Here is a 20581-nt window from a genome sequence, read left to right as displayed (position 1 = left end):
GAGAACGTGTCTTCATCCCTCCCCCTTCAGGTTTCACCCATCTCCTTGCGTTTCTCTCCCCCCCTCCCCCCACCTTTCAAATCTACTCCTCAGCCTGTCTGGCCCGAAACGTCGACTGTACTTTTTTCTACAGATGCTGCCTGGCCTGCTGAGTTCCTCCAGCACTTTGTGTGCGTTGCTCGGATTTCCAGCATTTGCAGATTTTCTCTTGTTTTGAGTGTGTTGCTATTGTAACTTGTGTTTACTTGAGTTACTGTCGCCTTCCTGTCAGCTTGAACCAGTCTGGCCATTCTCCTCTGACCTCTCATTAACAAGGCATTTTCACCCACAGAACTGCCACCCACTGGATAGTTTCTTGTTTCTCGCACCATTCTCTGTATACTCTAGAGTACCTTGTGGTCAATGAGAGAATGTGAGACATGGTCATATAGAAAATGTGACAGCCATTTTGAATGCAATGATAGCAAGATGCGATGAATTTTAATGATGACGGTTGAAGGTGAAACAAAGGCAGAACATGGGAAGAATCATATTTTTCCTCTGACATGATCTTGGTTTAACATTTCATCCAAATGACAGGTGAGTATCTCCTTAGCAAGCTCCCCATCGTGCTGAAGTACCTAGACTGAGTTCTGAATCAATGGAATTGGAATTGGCTTATTATTGTCACAGTGAAAAACCTGTACTGTATTCTCTTCATACAGATCAAATTATTACACAGTGTGTTGAAGTAGAACGCGGTAAAACAAGATGAAGAGAGGCATTGATCGTGTGGATAGTCAAAGGCTTTTTCCCAAAGCTGAAATAGCTAGCACATGAGGGCACAGTTTTTTTTTTATTATTAGTTTTCCAAAACATTTTACAAATTAAAAACCCCAAATCCCAATGAGGAACATTAAAACAGTGCAAAATTAAGCATACAATAACAATATGCTACAAAGGAAAAGAATTTAACAAAAAAAAAGCACCTGAATTAAAGACAAGTAAGCTTAGTGTCCTCCCCAAGCCCCACAACACAAGAGAAAACAACAGTAACTCCAGACCAACCACAACACAATATAGAGAGTATAAGTCAGGACAGCCAAACTCCCAAACTGTGAATACACTCAGCAACAGAGGATAATAATGCCTTCTACCAGAAAAAAAAGGAGCTGAAAGCAAGGGACCGAAAAGAAAAAAAAACCCTAGTCAAGAGGAAGGTTATGAAAGTACTCGATAAAAGGTCCCCAGACCTTATGGAACTTTAGATCCGAATTGAGAACTGAATAATGAATTTTTTCGAGGTCCAAACAGGCCATGATGTCGTTAAGCCATTGAGCATGAGTGGGCGGGGCAACATCTCTCCATCTGAGGAGGATCAAGCGTCTAGCCAGGAGAGAGGCAAAGGATAATATTCGGCATTTGGTCGGACCCAGACATAAATCTGTCTCGCCCCAAAAACCGAACAGAGCAATTAAGGGGTCTGGTTCTAGGTGCTGATTCAGAATACACGATAACATAGTGAAGACATCTTTCCAGAATTTCTCCAAGCTAGGACAGAACCAGTACATATGGATAAGAGAGGCCACGCCCCTCTTGCATTTATCACAGAGCGGACTAACGCTAGGGTAGAATCAAGATAGTTTAGATTTAGACATATGGGCTCTATGAACAATCTTAAACTGTAAAAGGCAGTGGCGAGCACAAAGAGAGGTTGAGTTAACCGATTTGAGAACTGAATCCCAGCTCTCCTCAGATAAAGGGCACAGTTTTAAGGTGCTTGGAAGCAGATACAGAGGAGATATCAGGGGTATGTTTTTTACAAAGAGACTGGTGAGTGCGTGGAATGGGCTGCCAGCGATGGTGGTGGAGGTGGAAACAATAGGGTCTTTTAAGAGACTCCTGGATAGGTACATGGAGCTTAGAAAAATAGAGGGTTTATGGGTAACCCCAGGCAATTTCTAAGGTAAGGACATGTTCAGCACATCTTTGAGGGCTGAAGGGCCAGTGTTGTGCTGTAGGTTTTCTATGTTCTATGTTTCCATGTTCTAATAGCAGAATGCAGAATAAAGTGTATGAGCTACTGAGAAAGTGCAGTGCAGGCAAACGGTAAGGTGTAATAGTGAAGTAGGTTGTGAGATCAAAAGTCCAATTTATCATACTATGGAACTATTTATTAGTCTTATAACAGCAGCTTAGAAGCTGCCCTTGAGCCTGGTGGTACGTTCTTTCAGGATTCTGTACCTTCTTCCCCACGGGAGGAGGGAAAGAGAGAATGTCCAGGTAGGTGGAAGGTTTGGTGATGCTGGCAGACATAGAAGCATGGTGAAGTATAGACCATGGATGCTAAGTTGGTTTTGTGATCTGCTGAGCAGTGTCCACAACTCGCTGCAGGTTTTTGTGGTCGCCATCCCAAGCCGTTACGTATCCAGATAAGATGCTTCCTATGGTGGGAAGGGTTGACAGGACAAGCCAGATTTCTTTAGCTTCCTGAGGAAGTTGAGGTGTTGGTGAGCCTTCCTGGCCGTGGCATCAATGTGGTTGGACCAGGACAAAATTCCGGTGATATTCACTCCAGGGACATGAAACTTTTAACCATCTCAACCTCAACACTATTGATGAAGACAGGAGCTTGTGCACTGTCCCCCCCCCCCCCCCCCAGTCAATGGGCAGCTCTTTTGTCTTGCTGACATTGAGGCAGGAGAGGTTGTTGTCATGACACATTTGACAATCTTGCAAACAACAGTCTTAAGCTGTCAACTGTATATAGTAAGAGAAGGTGGAGAGTTTTTGTGGTACTTACATATACTAATCTCTTATTGGCTTCCGTATCTTGAAATACGTTAAATAGATTGCTGACAATTTCATTTCCAGAAAACATCTTGCGAAACATTCCTGAAATAAAACACAGTGAGGATCACCAACTTGATGATAAAATGGTGAATAATTCTATTTCTGTGTCCACAGATGCAGTCAAACTTGCTGACTATTTCTAGCGTTTTCTGTTTTTATTTCAGGTTTCCAGAAACTTCATAGAGTCATACAGCACAGACGTGAGTCCTTGGCCTAATAAGTCTATGCCAATCATGGTGCCCACCCAATCAGTCCCAATTTCCTGTGATTGGACCATAATCCCTAAGCCTTTCCCTCCAATTACCTATCGTTAAATAATAGCATCGTACCTGTCTCAACCACCCCCTTCAGCAGCTAGTTCCATATACTCACCAGCCTCCGCATGAAAACCCCCTTTTAAATCTTTCCCCTCTTGCCCTCAACCTATGCCCCCTAGTTTTAGACTCCATTACCCTGGGGAAAAGACTGTTACCATCCACCTCATCTTTACCATTCATTATTTTATACACTTCTCTAAGGACACCGTCCACTGCTCCCTCTAGGCTGTGCAGTAACCAAAATGCTCCCATCCACACAGTCTTTCTTGCCACTCAGCTGGAATAAAGACAGGCGAGAAAAAGTTTATTAAATGTTGAAGATTTACTTTATTGTATTGTGTTTCATTACACCCTTCTATTAATAAATAAAATGTAAAGTATGCGACTTTTGAGTTTTCATTCTAAATATTCATAGTATGCATATTATTACATTTAAAGTGACGTGCAGTTTTCAGGCTGCATGCAAATTTCCTGCTCAGCGCAATGGTTGGTCTGCGCAGCTGTAAATACAATGAGAGGGAGCCTTGTTATCACCCCCCCCCCATCCTCCTACGTACCAAGAAATAAAAACCCAGCTTGGCCAACCGCTCGTGTACTTCAGGCCCTCTAGCCCTGGCAATACCCTTGTAAGTAGAATATTTTCTACACTCATTCCAGCTGAACCCCATTTCCTGTACAGGGACCAATACTGTACACAGTACTCCAAGTGTGAACCATACAACTGCACCATAATGCCCCAACCCCTGTACTTAGAGCTCTGACTGATGAAGGCCTACATGCTGCCCACCTGTGACACTGCTTTCAATGAGCTCTGCACTTGCCCTGCAGTCCCATTTCATCCCCTGCTGCCCTACCATTCATAGTAGAGGTTCTAGTTAGCTTTGGCTTTCCAGTTCTCACACTTTTCTACATTGAAATCCATTTACCATCTCTTGGCCCACTTCCCTAACTGATCAAGAGCTCCCTGTGATCCATGACAACCTCCATCAGCATCATCAACATGTCCTAATTTTGTGTCATCCACATTCATTTCTGTAAATTTCCACAGTCAAAACTTGTAATCAAATTAAAACGACACACATACACACCCTGTGGTGAGCAAAGAGACCAAGGTCACAGTAAATGGCAATACTTGTGATAAATTGATAGGTTGAGCTAAATTTCAATGTCTGTGTTTTAATGTTAGTGCAAGTTAATGTAGGGCAGCATGGCAGTGTGGTGGTTGGGTTAACGCTATTACAACGCCAACGACCCAGGTTCAATTCCCACTGCTGTCTGTGAGGATTTTGTGCGTTTCTGCTGGGTGCTCCAGTCTCCTCTCACCACCCTCTGAGTGACAAAGTTCCTCTTTGGGTCCCCTAAATATTTCACCTTTCATCCTTAACCTATGACCTCTAGTTCTAGTCTCACCCAACCTCAGTGGAAAAAGCCTCCTTGAACTTACCCTGTCTACACTCCTCATAATTTTGTACATGTTATCTATACCCCTGATAATTTTGTATAATTTCATGTAAAGTTCTGGATTTAAAAGATTTATTGGTATAGTACCACCTGAGTCCTTCAATCTACCCGAGTTTCCACCAGAGACGTTCTATACTCACCGGAATTTAGAAGATTGAGGAGGGATCTTATTGAAACATATAAAATTCTAAAGGGATTGGACAGGCTAGATGCAGGAAGATTGTTTCCAATGTTGGGGAAGTCCAGAACGAGGGGGTCACAGTATAAGGATAAAGGGGAAGCCTTTTAGGACTGAGATGAGGAAAAACTTCTTCACACAGAGAGTGGTGAATCTGTGGAATTCTCTGCCACAGGAAACAGTTGAGGCCGGTTCATTGGCTATATTTAAGAGGAAGTTAGATATGGCCCTTGTGACTAAAGGGATCGGGGGTATGGAGAGAAAGCAGGTACAGGGTTCTGAGTTGGATGATCAGCCATGATCATATGGAATGGTGGTGCAGGCTCAAAGGGCCGAATGGCCTACTCCTGCACCTATTTTCTATGTTTCTTCTGTTTTCTTCCCCCTTTCTCCTTTCCCTGCAGCTTATGTTGTCAAAATATCCCCATTTGTAATATAAATAGAGCACAGAAACAAGCTCTACAGCCATCTAGACAGCAAGAAACTCCTCCTCCACAATCCGTACATGGTCCATGACCCCTCTGCTGTTTAGCCTCAGTTCTGTAGACTGTGTCTGTCCCTGAGTAAATGCGGATACAAAAACTCCATTTAAGATCTCTTCCATCTCTTTCAGCTCCATGCTAATCTACAATAGGATCAATTTTGTCCCTTGCTGTCCTTTTGTTCTTTGGACTCTGGTTTCCTCCCACAGTCCAAAGATGCACCGGTTGGTAGGTTAACTGGTCATTGTAAATTGACCCGTGATTAGGCAATGATTAATTCATGAAATTGCAGGGCAGCGCAGCTCAAAGGGCTGTAAGGGGCAGCTCAATAAATAAACAAACAAATAAATAAAAAAAATGTATCTGTCAAAGCCCTTCAGAATGAAAAATCTTCGACCAGAAGTGTTAACAGTTTCTCTCTCCATATGTGCTGCTCAGTCTCTGGAGGTAGTTCTAATGTTTACTATTTTTATTTTGGATTTCTAGCATTACTTAGTAGAGGATGAAACAGCTGGTTGTTCTAAACATTTTTCTGATTTTCCAGAGAAGGCAAAACAGCGGGGAAATTCCTCTCTTCTTTGGAGCAAGTCCTGGGAATTACTCTAACCATGGGAAAGTGATGGGTTTTGGTTCAGCAGGAAGACTGGCTGCCTTGGAAAAAGTTCGGGCCCGCTCCCTTAAGCAGGAAAAATTGGAAGGATAACTGAATTTTACCTGGAACTTTGCTGAGCAGTGTTTCTTTAGCCTTTTCTTTTGCAGAGGCTTTTTCTTCATCAGATCTTTTTGGAGATGGACATACAGGGTTTCCATCTGGCCACAATCCCTCTCTCAGGCGATCTATGTACCAAGTTACCTGCTCTATACTGAAGAAATGGTCTAGGTATTTCTTTAAAGACCTATTGAGAAAAGAAAACCCAAAGAGTCAAACATCACACACTCTGAAAACTCAACAGCAAAATGTTTGAAGTGTGCTGTGGTCAGCTGTCTGAGCACTGTTAAGAATATGACCCTCACCAAATTTTACAGACGTACCATAAAAAGCAAGTTATCTGGATGTATCACAGCTTGGTATGGCTAGATTGCAAGAAACTGCAGAGTTGTCAATGTCTCCTGGTCTCAAAGTTAAAATAAATTTATCATCAAAGTACATATATGTCACCATATACTACCTTGAGATTCATTTTCTTGCAGGCATTTACACAAAAATCAAGAAATACAATGGAATTTATTTTTAAAAAAGCTATACATTAACAAAGACCGATAAACAGCCGGTGTTGAAATGAAGACAAATTGTGCAAACAATACACAGATAGATAGACAGATGAGAACCTCAAAAGAGAGTCTATAGGTTGTGGAATCAGTTCAGAGTTGAGGTGAGTGAAGTTATCCATGGGGTTCAGCAGACTGATGGTTGTAGGTAATAACTGTTCCTGAACCTGTTATCATGTGCATCATGAAAACCAGCCTCAGCTCCATAGACTCTGTCTTCATTTAGCGCTGCCTTGAGAAAGCAGTCAACATAATCAAGGACCCCTCTTTCCCTGGTCATTCTCTCTTCTTTCTACTTCCCACTGGGCAGAGAGTACAACTGCCTAAGAACATGAGCAACCAGGCTCAAGGACAGCTTCTGTCCTGCTGTGATAAGACTCTTGAACAGACATCTCATATGTTAAAGATGAGCTCCTGATCTTTCAATCCTGCTTTTCATGGCCGTTGCATTGTACTGTCTTTGCGACGTACTGCACTTTCTCTGGACCCATCAAATAATATTCTGCCGTCCTTCTGTGGAGCCTTGACGTACTGATATGCAGAATGATCTGTCTGGATGGCACACAAACAAACGCTTTTCATTGTATCTTGGTACATATGACAATAATAAACCAAGTCCAATTCATTTTAGGTTTGCATAGTTCAATCACTTGGTTGCATTTTGCCTCAACGTGTAAATTATTTCTTTAAGCATTCTCACTTCCTTTTACGAAAAGGAAATTTTGTTAAACACTACAGTACAGTGCAGGCTCTTCAACCCATGACGTTGTGTCAACCCTTTAACCTACTATAAGATCAATCTAGCCCTTCCCGCTCACATAGCCCACCATTTTTCTATCATCCATGTGCTGATCTAAGAGTTTCTTAAATGTAGTGGTTACAGTACTTGAAAACGAACCAAACTCACTCAGAGACTAAGCACGAGGTTGGCACTATATGGCGCTTCAAATAATGAAGTTCCAAAGTTCAAAAGAGTACACTTAATCCTTTTTTTTAAAGAAACCAGAAAAGGTGAATGATCTTGTAGTGATAAAAAAAACAAACGAAACTAAAACTGGCAATATAACCCATTTATAAGATGGAGTTCAACCCAGGTAAGTGTGAGGTGGTTCATATTGGTAGGTCAACTATTAATGGTAGGACTCTTGGCAGTGTGGAGGATCAGAGGGATCTTGGGGTCCGAGTCTATAGGACACTCAAAGCTGCTGTGCAGGTTGACTGTGGCTAAGAAAGCATACGGTACATTGGCCTTCATCGTGGAATTGAATTTAGGAGCCAAGAGATAATGTTGCAGCTATATAGGACCCTGGTCAGACCCCACTTGGTGTACTGTGCTCAGTTCTGGTCACCCCACTACAGGAATGATGTGGAAGCTATAGAAAGGGCGCAGAGGAGATTTACAAGGATGTTGCCTGGATTGGGGAGCGTACCTTATGAGAATAGGTTGAGTGAACTCTGCCTTTTTTCCTTGGAGCGATGGAGGATGAGAGTTGACATGATAGAGGTGAAAAAGATGATGAGAGGCTTTGATTGTGTGGATACTCAGAGGCTTTTTCCCAGGGCTGAAATGGCTACCATGAGATGACACTGTTTTAAGGTGCTTGGAAGCAGGTACAGAGGAGATGTCAGGGGTAAGTTTTTTTTTTATGCAGAGAGTGGTGAGTGCGTGGAATGGCTGCTGGCGATGGTGGTGGAGGCGGATACAATAGGGTCTTTTAAGAGACTCCTGGACAGGTACATGGAGTTTAGAAAAACAGAGGACTATGGGTAACCCTATGTAATTTCTAAGGTAAGGACATGTTCGGCACAGTATTGTGGGCTGACGGGCCTGTATTGTGCCGTAGGTTTTCTATATTTCTACAACGCTATGGGGGGGGGGCATACGAGTGGACATTCTTGTGGTGTTTTGTGTGTGGGGGGGTCGATGTTCTTGTTGCGTTTCATGTGGGGGGGGTTGGGGTGTAGTTGATATTTGTGCAGCCGTTGGGTTTGCTGATTCTCTCTGAACTGACTTCCATGGTTTTTCTTTGTTCCATGGCTGTCTGGAGAAGGAGAATCTCAGAGTTGTATGCTGCATTCATACTTTTGTCATAAATGAACCTTTGAAGTAAGTTTTCTAATAACTATATGATGGCAATCTAGGGGGAAATTAACAATCTTAGTCTTCCAAGAGTGGTCAACAACAAATATCCCCCTTTGGCTCATCCACTGCTCTAACTCTCAACTAGACCAAACTGACCTAAAGACAAGATGTGAATATGTAACTATACTCATTTGCTTCTACCACACCCCAACCCACATGACAGATTACCATAATGAACACGCAACACAAAATACAATATAGACACAGAAAATAGATACATGGATCTAATCCCTAATGTATCTGCCTCTACTACCACACCAGACAAGGTGTTCCATACACCCAACACTTGCTGTGTAAAGAAAACAAACTACCTCTGACATCCTGCCTATACTTCCTCCAATCACCTTAGTAATTCCTCCTCTTACAGTATTAGCCTTTTCCACCCTGGGAAAAATGTCCCTTGGCTATCCTCTCTATCAATGCCTCTTATCATCTTGTAAGGTCCAACAATTCATCTCTCATCCTCCTTCACTCAAAAGAGAAAAGCCCTTGCTTGCTCAACCTATCCTCATAAGACATGTTCTCTAATCAAGAGAGTATCCTGGTAAATCTCCCCTGCACCCTCTCTAAAGCTTCCACATCCTTCCTATAATGAGGCAACTGGCACTGAACACAATACTCCAAGACTGGTCTAACCAGACTTTTATCTCGTAGCTCTTGAACTCAATCCCCTGGCTTATGAAGACCAACACACCATACACTTTCTTAACCACCCTATCAACTTGCAGTGCAACTTTGAAGAACAAGAAGGGCATAACTAATGTTTGAAAACACGTTTCACCAAACAGAGCAACATTTTCAAGATCAGTATTTTATTGACTTAATCTAGCAGAATTCTCTCCATGTAATATGAAGATGTAAGTAATTATGGGGCGAGACAACTTCCCAGCTGGTGACCTGTGCTTCAGAAGAGGCATACAATATGCCTTCTTTACCTTCTGCCAAACTGTTTTGCCACTTTCAGGGAGCTATGGGCTTCGTCTGACTGTGACCTCCAGTGTCCCAAGTAGAACTAAAGTCCATGGTCATGGTGGATTCTGTTGTTTTAATCCAAGGTTCTTTTAGAAGTCAGGAAAGAGGCGCAAAACTTGTTGATTTTATTAAGAGTTAATGGAACAAAGACAGTGAAAGAGGTCTACTAAAGGAAGGAAGAGTTAAGATCTAAAATGGTTCTATTTGCTTGCTTATATATCTATCTTTCTATTTATCTACCTATATATCGATTTATGTGTGAACGTATGCACGTATGTGTGTACTTATGTATGTATTTATTGAAATACAATTTGGATTGACCTTTCCACCGCTTCAAGCCACATTGCCCAGCAATCCCCTATTCCCTAGCCTAATCATGCGACAATTTACAATCACCAATTCACCTTTGGACTGTGTGAGGAAACTAGAGAATTAGGAGAAGACCCATGGGGAAAACGTACAAACTTCTTAGAGACAGCAGTGGGAATTGACCCCTTGTTGCTGGTACTGTAAAGTGTTGTGCTAACCACATGCTACCATGCCTTTTTTTATTGCAGCTCTTTATATCAGAATCAGGCATATTATCACCAGCATATGACGTTAAATTTGTTAACTTAGCAGCAGCAGTAGTTCAATGCAATACATAATCTGGCAGAGAAAAAAAATTAAAAATAATAAATAAACAAACAAATAAATCAATTATATATATTGAATAGATTTAAAAGCTACAGACTAAGGAAAATTCCATTCTAATTTGTAGATAAGAGTCAACCAATGAGAAAACACTGCAGAACAAAGAATTGTCCAGAACTATCCAGAATTATACTTTGTATAACCAGTAGGGGGACACACTGAACATTTTATTACATAGTATTACCACTAGGAGGCAAAATAAACTGTTATTTGCATATGTGCAGTGCTCAGTCTAGACAAACTGGACAGCTTGTTTAGTGAGGCTTTATGGGTAGAACTGAGGAATACGAAAGGTATTGACCATGTTAATGTGATTATATTATAGACCACCCAACATCCACCGGGATTTAGAGGAGAAAATTTGTAAAGAGATTGCAGACTGTTGCAAGAAACATAAGATAGTGATAGTAGGTGATTTTAACTTTCCACACATTGACTGGGGCTTCCATACTATAAAATGGCAGGATGGGAGTTTGTCAAATGTGTTAATCAGTACATAGAAGTCCCGAAGAGAGAATGTCTGATACTTGATCTGCTGTTATGGAATGAGACAGGGCAGGTGACACAAGTCTGTGTCGGGAAACACTTTGCATCTAGTGATCGTAACACCATCAGTTTCAAGGTTATTATGGAAAAGGATAGACCTGCTCCTTGGGTTGAGATTCTAAATTGGAGAAAGGCCAATTTTGGTGGTATCAGAAATGATCTGGCAAGTGTGGATTGGGACAGGTTATTTTCTGTCAAAGTTTGTGGATGATATAAAGGAAGGTTGAGGGGAAGGTGGTGTTGGCGCAGGGAGTTTGAGGAAGAACTTCAACAGATTAGTAAAATGGGTAAGGAAGTGGCAGATGGAATACAGTTTGGCTAAGAGTATGGTCATGCAGTTTGGTAAAAGGAATAAAGGTATAGACTACTTTCTAAATGAGAGAGCAAATCCAGAAATCGGAGATGCAAAGGTACTTGGTGTCCTAGAGCAGGATTCCCTAAAGGCCAACTTGTAGGCTAAATAAGGAAGGCAAATGCAATGTTAGCATTCATTCCAAGAGGACTAGAGCATCAAAGCAAGGATGATATGTTGGGGCTTGATAAGGCCCCAGACAGCATTTGGAGTGTCGTGAGCAGTTTTGGGTCCCTTATCTATGAAAAGATGTGCTGACATTGGAAAAGGTCCAGAGGAGGTTCATGAGAATGATCCCAGGAATGAAACGGTTAATATACTGGTATGAGGAGCATTTGATGGCTCTGAGTTTGTACTTGGAGGTTAGAAGAATGTGGGGTGGGGGGGAGGGGAATCTCATTGAAACATTGAATATTGAAAGCCTAGATAGAGTGAGTGTTGAGAAGATGTTTCTAATAGTGGGGGAGTCTAGGACCAGAGGGCATAGCCTCACTACATAAGGACAGAGATAAGGAGGAATTTCTTTAACCAGAATGTCAAATTCATTGCCATGGATGACTATGCAGGCCAAGTCATTGGGTATATTTAAAGCAGAGGTTGATGGGTTCTTGATTAGCAAGAGAGTCGAAGGTTTCGGGGAGAAGACAGGAGGATGGTGTTGAGAGAGAAAACAAATAGTGTAGTTGACTCAATAGGCTGAATGGCCTAATTCTGCTTCTGCATCTTATGGTTGTATCTCAGCACCAAGACAGGAGTTGGTGGTGCAGAGTTATTCACCATCTGCTGCTTCTTCAATGTCCTTCCTGCCATCACAAGGCTAGAGGAGTTGCTTGCACAATGTTCTGTCTGTTCCCAGCTCCTCGCAAATGAAGCAAGCCATGCAGTAAGCACATCCACAAAGGTGCTAAGGAGGGAAGTAACACTTGTGCCAATATATGACCCAGGCAATGACCTTGAATCACTCAATTTTTCCATTCAGTTCCTGCAATGGGATTTGCACAGTCAGAGAGTCATAAAGCATAGAAGCAGACCCTTTGGCCCGACTCACCATGCTGTACCCCTGCTCTAAACAAATATCCTTTAAACATTGTTATTGTACCTGCCTCAACCAGTTCCTGTGGCAGCTCATTCCATGTATGTACTGCCCTCTGAGTGAAGAAGTTATCCCTCTGGACCCTTCTAGACCTTTCCCCTCCTACCCTAATCTGGTGGTTCCCAAAGTGAGCAGTGGGGGTTTCTCACAAGGCGATAAAGATGAGAGGCAGTGATGGGGAAGGGGTTCAGTAACATGGGGGCAGCTGTGGAATTGTAGGCTTAATTTTACAAATTAATTATTTATTTTAAGCAATTGATCCTCAGTGGCTCATAAATGATTGCAATGATCATGTATCATCTTATCTTCTGCTAACCCAGTGTTTTCTTAGACTTTGCTCAAAGCGTGTTATAGTTGTTGAAATGCAATAGGACACCTCTGTGTCTGGCATATCATGAGAAATCTGCACTGAAAAAATTATGCTATTTCTGGGCCTGGCCCACACTCTATTACCATTCACTACTGTAGTACAGTGTTAACTAGAACAATTCACATACTCTAATTTTCAGTCACTTCGTAAAAACTTTCAGGAACAAAAAAATTCAAAACATGTTGGCCAGCACTTCACAGCAAAGCAGTGATAGTTTGCGTGCTTCGTACAACACTTTGTAACTCCATGCTCAATCTGGAAAGCCCCACACAATTGGAGAAGATCTGATTCTGCCAGCAATAGGGAGGTGCGAGTACTGTTTTGCAATAGTCACCGGACCAAATAATTAAAGCAGTTCACTCAACGTTTAAAGACAAACAGATGAAATGTTTGAGAACGTGGCAGACACATTATGCAACATACTTTGGACAACAGAATTTGCTCGGTAGTTGGATGAATCAATGTTGCCAGGCAACCAATCTTTGCTTCTTGGCTATGTTAGCTTCATGAACCATGAAAGTGAGGTTCAAGAGTTGTTATTTACAAGGGCACAGGAAACAGAAACAAAATGGGAGTCGTGTTTCAGGTTGTTGAGCCACTTTTCCGAAATGATGGATATTCTGCTCACCAACTTTCTTGCTTGTGCAACAGATGGGGCACCAACAATGACAGTATACCACCGTGGGGTTTTTACTTTATTGAAAGAAGCTGTACCTAACATATTCACTGGCAAGATCTTGTCGCAAAAAAAAACCCTAAGTGATCAGCTGCACAAAACATTAAAAACAGCAGTAAGTAAAATCAAGTCCCATGCTCTCTATTCTCGACTATCTCAAGATCTTTTTATTGAGAATGATGAACAGTCCGAATACTTGCTGTTGCACATAGAAGTCAGATCACTCTCAAAAGAATACTGCCTGAGATGCTTTTATGCACTTTATGAAACTGATAAAATTCTTTGAAGTCTGAATGCTTCATTCAATAATCAACTCGAGCGTATTAGGCATGACATTGCTTGTTTGTCAAAATTATTCACAAAGTTTAATCAAATCAATCCTCAATTGCAAGGAAATGGTGTGAATCTTATCAAAGTCAAATCAGTCATCTCCACATTTCTGTTCAAGTTAACTCCATTCAAATGCGACATTGGCCGACGTGACCTTTTCCAATCTCCAAGCCTCTCTGAGTTAGGGGGGAAAGAGAGAGAACACCAGGTGATGATCTTCAGTCATATTGTGCTCACCTGGGTGAGCTGCATAACGATGTCAGCGAGATTTCAGAATCTTCTCTTGTCCAAATACAGACTGGGTAATAAATCCAACCCTGAACACTTCTGACGAGGAATTAACAGGAAGGACGGAGGAAGAACTGATCTCACTACTTTGAGCTGAAGCCGAGGTTCACAAAATCATCTCAAGCCTTTTGTTTGCAGAAAGAAATCTCTGAATGTTATCCTGCACTGTGGAAAAGGTGAAGCCGTTCTTTATTGCCTTTCCAACAACATTTTTAGTGGAGCGCAGTTTCAGTGCAATCACCCGTTTTTCAAACCAACGAAACAGACTGCAAGTTACTGAAGGTGGGGATCTGAGATTCCTTCTCAGTGACATTCAGTCTGATGTTGAGAAGCTGATATCACTGTAACAAGCCCGTCCTTCCCACTGAGAAGTGAAAAAGCAATGAAGTAGTGGATAGTTGGACTACTAATGTATTTTCTAAAACCGTTGATGAAAATTGTTTTTACTGTAATTAAATAAAGAAATAATGTTATTTGTAGCTTTAAATAAATATAAATATTTTTTGCAATTATTCGTCACTGCTTTGAATTTGCAGTTCCTATTTTCTTTCACTGTGCATCGTAAATCAAAATAATTTACTGTTTTATGTAATGGCCAGAATGGGAGAAGGAGTGTTGGGGATATAGTCTGGGAGCCAAGGGGGTGGTATCCCAAAAAAGTTTGGGAACTACTGCCCTAAACCACTGCCCTTTAGTTTTTGATGATCTTTCCCTGGGAAAAGGCTGTATACATTCACCCTATCTTTACTGAGAGATACTGCAAGGTAACAGGCCTTTCTGGCGCACTGAGCTCATGCTATTCAATTACAACCCTGTGAAGAGCTAACCTCCTACCCAGTTCATCTTCGGAATGTGGGAGGAAACTGGAGCGTCCAAAGGAAACTCACGCGGTTATGGGGAAAACGCTCAAACTCCTTACAGAAACGAGCAAAGATTAATCTGGGTCGCTGGCGCTGTAATATCCTTCTGCTAACTGCTACGCTAGGGTATTATCAATATTTAACCGAAGGCAGGCACACATCTTTTTTTCACCAGTAAATGAAAATAAAAGAGAAATAGAAACCTGAAATTATCGGGAAATACTGGAAACAGTCAGCAGGCCAGGTAGCAAAAGTAAAGTGCAAGGCTCCCTGTCTCTATTTGAACAGACCGCTGAGTCGATCACTGGGGTCTCCCTCCCTCCTGTTTGTGACATTTACTGGGACTGTTACAACGAAGGGCCTGAAACATTGTTAAGGCTCCCTACCTACCACCTGTCCCACGTTCTCTTTGACCCACTCCCATCAGGAAGGAGGTACAGGAGCATCAGGACTAGGACAGCCAGACTAGGTAACAGCGTCCTCCCTCAGGCTGTGAGACCGATGAATAACCTGCCACCATCAAGGTCTCGTCATGAGGACAACGGGCTGTTACTGCTTACTGTACTGTTCACTGTTCACCTGTGCAGTGCACTTCACATGCAGTTTGAATTAAATTTTATTAACTTGCTTGTGATGACAATAGTCAATAGGTGCAGAAGTAGACCATTCGGCCCTTCTAGCCTGCACTGCCATTCTGAGATCATGGCTGATTATCTACTATCAATACTCGGTTCCTGCCTTGTCCCCATATCCCTTGATTCCCCTATCCATAAGATACCTATCCAGCTCCTTCTTGAAAGCATTTTGTTTTCTGTGTTGTGTGTGATATATGTCCTGTGGGTGCACCATGGTCTGGAGGAAAGTTGTTTCGTTGTTTATATGTACAGTCAGATGACAATAAACTTGAACATGAATTTGAACTAGAAAGAGAAATAAAGATGATGTTTCAGTTTGAAGATTCTATTTAGAATTGGAATGTTACTGCTGCACAATTACAGATGCTAGCTGACATACTGAGTGTTTCCAGTATTTTGTGGTGTGTATGCCTGTTTTCATGTGAAGGCTATCACATTCTGTGAGCAGGAACCAGGACCAACCAAGGAAGTGAGTGCGGACTTCTGCTGGTGGAAGTCGGGAGAGTATCAAGAGACCAGCAGTGGAAAGGATAAGCAGCTTCAAATCCTGCTGAAGGGTCTCGGCCCGAAATGTCGACTGTTTACTCTTTGCCATAGATGCTGCCTGGCCTGCTGAGCTCCTTCAGCATCTTGTGTGTGTTGACTTGGATTTCCAGTGTCTGCAGACTTTCTCTTGTTTGTGAGCAGCTTCAAGTTCCTGGGCATCCACATCTCGGGGATCGACCCTGGGCCCAGCGCACTGGTGCAATTACGGAGAAGGCATCCTGACAGCTCCAGTTCATCAGTAGTTTGAGGAGATTGGGTCTGTTGCCAAAAACCCTTTCAAGTTCCTACAGATGTACGGTGGAGAGCATTCTGACTGGTTGCATCGCAGCCTGGTAGGGATGTGCACAGGATCACTGGAGGCCGCAGACGGGCGTAGACTCAGCCAGCTCCATCACAGGCCGCCTCCCCACCATCGAGGACATCCTCAAGATGGCAGCATCCATCATGAAGGGCCCTCACACACACTGTTCCGATTACTACCACCATGGAGGAGGTACACACAGCTAACAATTTAGGAATAGCCTTCTCCCCAACGACAATGGACTTCTGAATTGTCCATGAACGCTACCATGTTATTCCTATTTTATTTATTTAGAGATACAGCGTGGAACTGGCCTCTCTGGCTCAACAAGGTTCATCACCCAGCAACCCACCTATTCAGTGCCATAATGACCAATGAACCAACTAACCAGTATACTGATGAAACCCACAGGGTTCACGGGGAGAACATACAAACCCCTTAACAGATGGTGCCAGAGTTGAACTCTGAGCTCCAGACCGCCCTGTGTTGTAACAGTGTCACACTGACTGCTATGCTACCGTGTCTTCATACCGCACTGCTGCCACAATACAACAAAATCATGACATGCAAGTCAGTGATAATAAACATGGTTCTGATGTGCAAAAGTCTCAGGAAACATATATATAACTAGGGTACCTCAGACTGCTGTACAGTACTGTATTTGTCAACGTGGAGCAGAGAACAAGTTTGTGAATTTGGTGGGAGCAAAGGATGCTGGCAATGGTGAGGGTGGAGCACCGTGGGAGGGGTGCGGGACAAGTGGCAGAGAAGGAATGCTGGGGCAGGGAGTGGTGTGGGTGCAGACACACCCAGCCCTGAAACACCGGGCAAGGTCATTTGACTCCACACAATTGGTTTATTGATCATTACAGAATGTCTTTCTGGTGCTTCCCGCTCCCTCCCCTTCTCCCAACCATGATTCCCCTCTTTCTGCCCCCTTCCCACTCTCAGGCCACAATGGATACCCATATCAGAATAAGATCTATAATTGCTCAGAAGTGTCATGAATTTTTTTTTGTGGCAGCAGTACAGTGCAATACATAAAATTACTACAGTACTGTGCAATTGTTTTAGGCATCCTAGCGATATTCTATATATGGGCACAGTAGTGTGTGCTATTCCCCAAAGTGACAGGCAAACAAATCCATAAGCAATTAGTCTGATGCATTAACCATGAGCCACTTACTTCTTCTTCATTGGCAGGATATATTTTACCAGTTGCATTACAACAGTTATCTTTAAATTGCGATGCTCTGCAAAAGAAAAAATGTATTTGTGAGTAAAATTGATGGAAATCACATTCATTCAGATCACAAATATATTGATATCTTAAAAGAAGGTAACCACAGGAATTTAGTACAAAGACGAGGAACTGGGGGCTCACTGCTGTCCAAAAACAAGCCCAGTTTTGTCCCTGGTGATTCTGCCTCTACCACCACTGCATTCCATGCTTGTTTCACTCTCCCTATTAGCCTTGTATTAGCCCTTTCTTTCCTGGAGAAAACGGTCTCTGGCTGTCCATTCGATCTATGCCCCTTATCATCTTGTACACCTCTATCAAGTCACCTCTCATCCTCCTTCATTCCAAAGAGAAAAGCCCTGGCTTGCTCTACCCATCCTCCCAAGTCATTTTCTCCAATCCAGGCAGCATCCTGGTAAATCTCCTCTGCACTCTCTCTAGAACTTTCACATCCTTCCTAATGAGGTGACCAGAACAAACACTGAATAATTATACGTTGATTAATATCCTTGCATTCCTACAGTCAGGAGAATCAAACTTAGCTTCTATATTTCCGTATGCTAGAGCAATGCCAGGACACACTAGATACCAAGTGAAAACAACAGTAGTGGACACATCAAGTGGAGAGAAGTTTCTCAGGATAGACACATCCCAGAGGCGGGGAGTCAAAATCACAGTGAACATCCTGACTTCAATCAGCTGCTTAATTTGCTTGCTATTGTACTACCTGGAGATACGTCCCTACCAAAGGAGGTGTAAGGCACTCCTTCCCTCCGCTAGACTGCAGGTCACCCTTGGGCAAAGTGTAGCCCCTGCTTAGCCCCCTGAGTAGGGCCACATGAAGACAAGGAGCAGATGGTGCATATCACAACTCCTGGTTATGTGACAATTGACACCAGGCAGACAATCTCTGAAGAGTATTAATAATGGCTGGGTTTGCCCCTCTTGTAAAAATTTTCTAAGAACAATCATGGTCATGAGACCATGATCACCTACATCTTATGACTTGACACATGTGGATGATGATGAATGTACTGCTGTCAGTCAGAACATATAACAGCACTGAAAGAACCCTTTAATTTGCTCTACAAACTTCTCCTGAATAATCTGTAATACGCACCCTACCCAGAGGTGGTAATCACTGTATTTTTCCATCCCGTCAGGCTGCCTTATTTTCACCTTAACTATGCAAACTATTTCTCAATGGTTTGTTCTCTCAATCACAAAGGTAACAGATATACTTTCAGTGGATGTCTGCGAGTCCACTGGGGAGGTCAAACTCGGTGTGTCTGCACAGGAAGCTGTAGCCAGAGACCTATCCTGAGTTTAAAGGTCTGTGAATCTGAGAGGGAGGAGTGGAGTTCATTTCTGCTGCTGTAGTTTGTTGCTTGTTGTGTTCTGTGTTGTTCTGCCCAGTGTTGTGGGCACTAGAATGTGTGGCCCCCGGGTGTGTTGGTTGTTAACACAAATGATGCCTTTCACTGCGTATTTCAATGCACACATGGCAAATGAATTTTCTGTTATAAAATATGAGTGATATATCTTTATGCATAAATATCAACATTGGAACTTCAGACTGTTGACATTGTTGTTTATGTACCATGCAATCTCCTTTGTTTTGTTCTCATTATATACTTGGGTCAAATGTTTCAATTCTTAAAGGAAGGTATACGTTGAACACAAAAATTCCACTGAGGTCTGTCTTCAGCTTGTTGTACTAAAATAGACAATATTGTCATGAATATGAAACATAGAACAGTACCACGCAGAATAGGCCCTTCAGCCCACAATGTTGTGCTAACCTCTAAACCTACTCTAGGATCAATATAATCCTTCCTTCTCAAGTATCTCTCTATTTTTCTTTCATCCCTGTGCCTCTTAAATGTCCCTGATGTATCTGCCTTTCCCACCACTCTCTGTAAAATAACAACTGCTGACATCACCCCTATACCTTCATCCAGTCACCTTAAAATTATGCCCTCTCATATTAGCCATTTCCATCTTGGGAGAAAGTCTTTGGCTGTCCACTATCTATGCATCTTATCATCTTGTACACCTCTTTCAAGTCACTTCTCATCCTCTTTCTCTCCAAAGAGTAACAGCCTAACTTGCTGAAACTAACTTGCTCAACAGACATAACCATTTAAATAGGAAGTAATGCAATTCTGCTTCAAAAAAGGAAAAAAAAAATCAAAGTTCACCTATCCATATTATTTCTTCCAGGAGCTTATGGATGTGGCCTGCAATTCCATCAGGCATTTCGGCAAGTCTTTCAGAAACTCTTGTGCTTCGCTTTTTGTGACGAACACTGTACTTTTTCACATCTTCATTGTCAGGGCTGAGGGGCAAGGACCTGAAAGAACCCTCAGTATCTGTATCCTCATTGTTTACTGTGGAAGGAAGTGATTCCGCGGAATCTGTGTCCTGTACTTCCACGTTTGATGGACTAGTGTTAGCAGGCCCTACAGCATCGTCCCCATCATCCAGATCCTTGTCCCATGGGCCCTCTGAAATATCGCTCTCCATGTCAGTTTCCTGTGGTACGTAGCAGACGTGTGAAAAATAAATGACACAGGAATGATCGTGGAGCCCTAATTTTCACACTTCATGAATAATAACTTGCACAGATAATCACTTAAAGCAGTGGTTCCCAACCTTTTCTATGTCCCACACCCCTAGGAAATGTATGATTAATGTTCGTACCCCCTACAAAAGTAATATCACATTTGAAGACGAAGAAGTCTAATTTCTAATTTTTGAACCACATACAATACTGAGGGTGAACAAATTGAACTTAAAAAAATAAGCTTTTAACTCAGTGCATAAAATCAAATATAAATTGAGCAATTAGATTCTAATTTATTTGGAAAAAATTGTGAACAGTAAAATCAATCCCAATTGTGAACATAAAATTCAATGACTTCTTTGCTGCTGCTTCTCATTCATGATTTTGTCAAAATGTGAAACTTTCTTGCTGACTGCGACCCGCAGTCCTGG

The 20581-nt window shown here is 42.2% G+C and overlaps 1 protein-coding gene across 2 annotated transcripts in view; it reads right to left on the bottom strand.

The window, feature by feature from the left end:
• si:rp71-46j2.7 (sorting nexin-25) overlaps positions 1-20581 on the bottom strand; it is a 176314-nt gene that overhangs the window by 7415 nt on the left and 148318 nt on the right. Inside the window, exons 12-15 of one of the 2 annotated variants that reach the window (XM_059976762.1) lie at positions 19786-20119; positions 17531-17597; positions 5985-6166; positions 2783-2874 (exon numbers count right to left, since the gene is read on the bottom strand). In XM_059976762.1, coding sequence (XP_059832745.1) covers positions 2783-2874; positions 5985-6166; positions 17531-17597; positions 19786-20119 — 675 coding nt within the window. Of the gene's footprint in view, positions 1-2782; positions 2875-5984; positions 6167-13369; positions 14449-17530; positions 17598-19785; positions 20120-20581 lie in introns of those variants that run through there. The other variant, XM_059976763.1, reaches the window with a different exon arrangement.

Source organism: Hypanus sabinus, chromosome 8, assembly GCF_030144855.1.
Source record: "Hypanus sabinus isolate sHypSab1 chromosome 8, sHypSab1.hap1, whole genome shotgun sequence".
Classification (NCBI taxonomy): domain Eukaryota; kingdom Metazoa; phylum Chordata; class Chondrichthyes; order Myliobatiformes; family Dasyatidae; genus Hypanus; species Hypanus sabinus.
The sequence above is the reverse complement of the archived record's forward strand: the minus strand, read 5'-3'. Positions and strand labels throughout refer to the sequence as shown.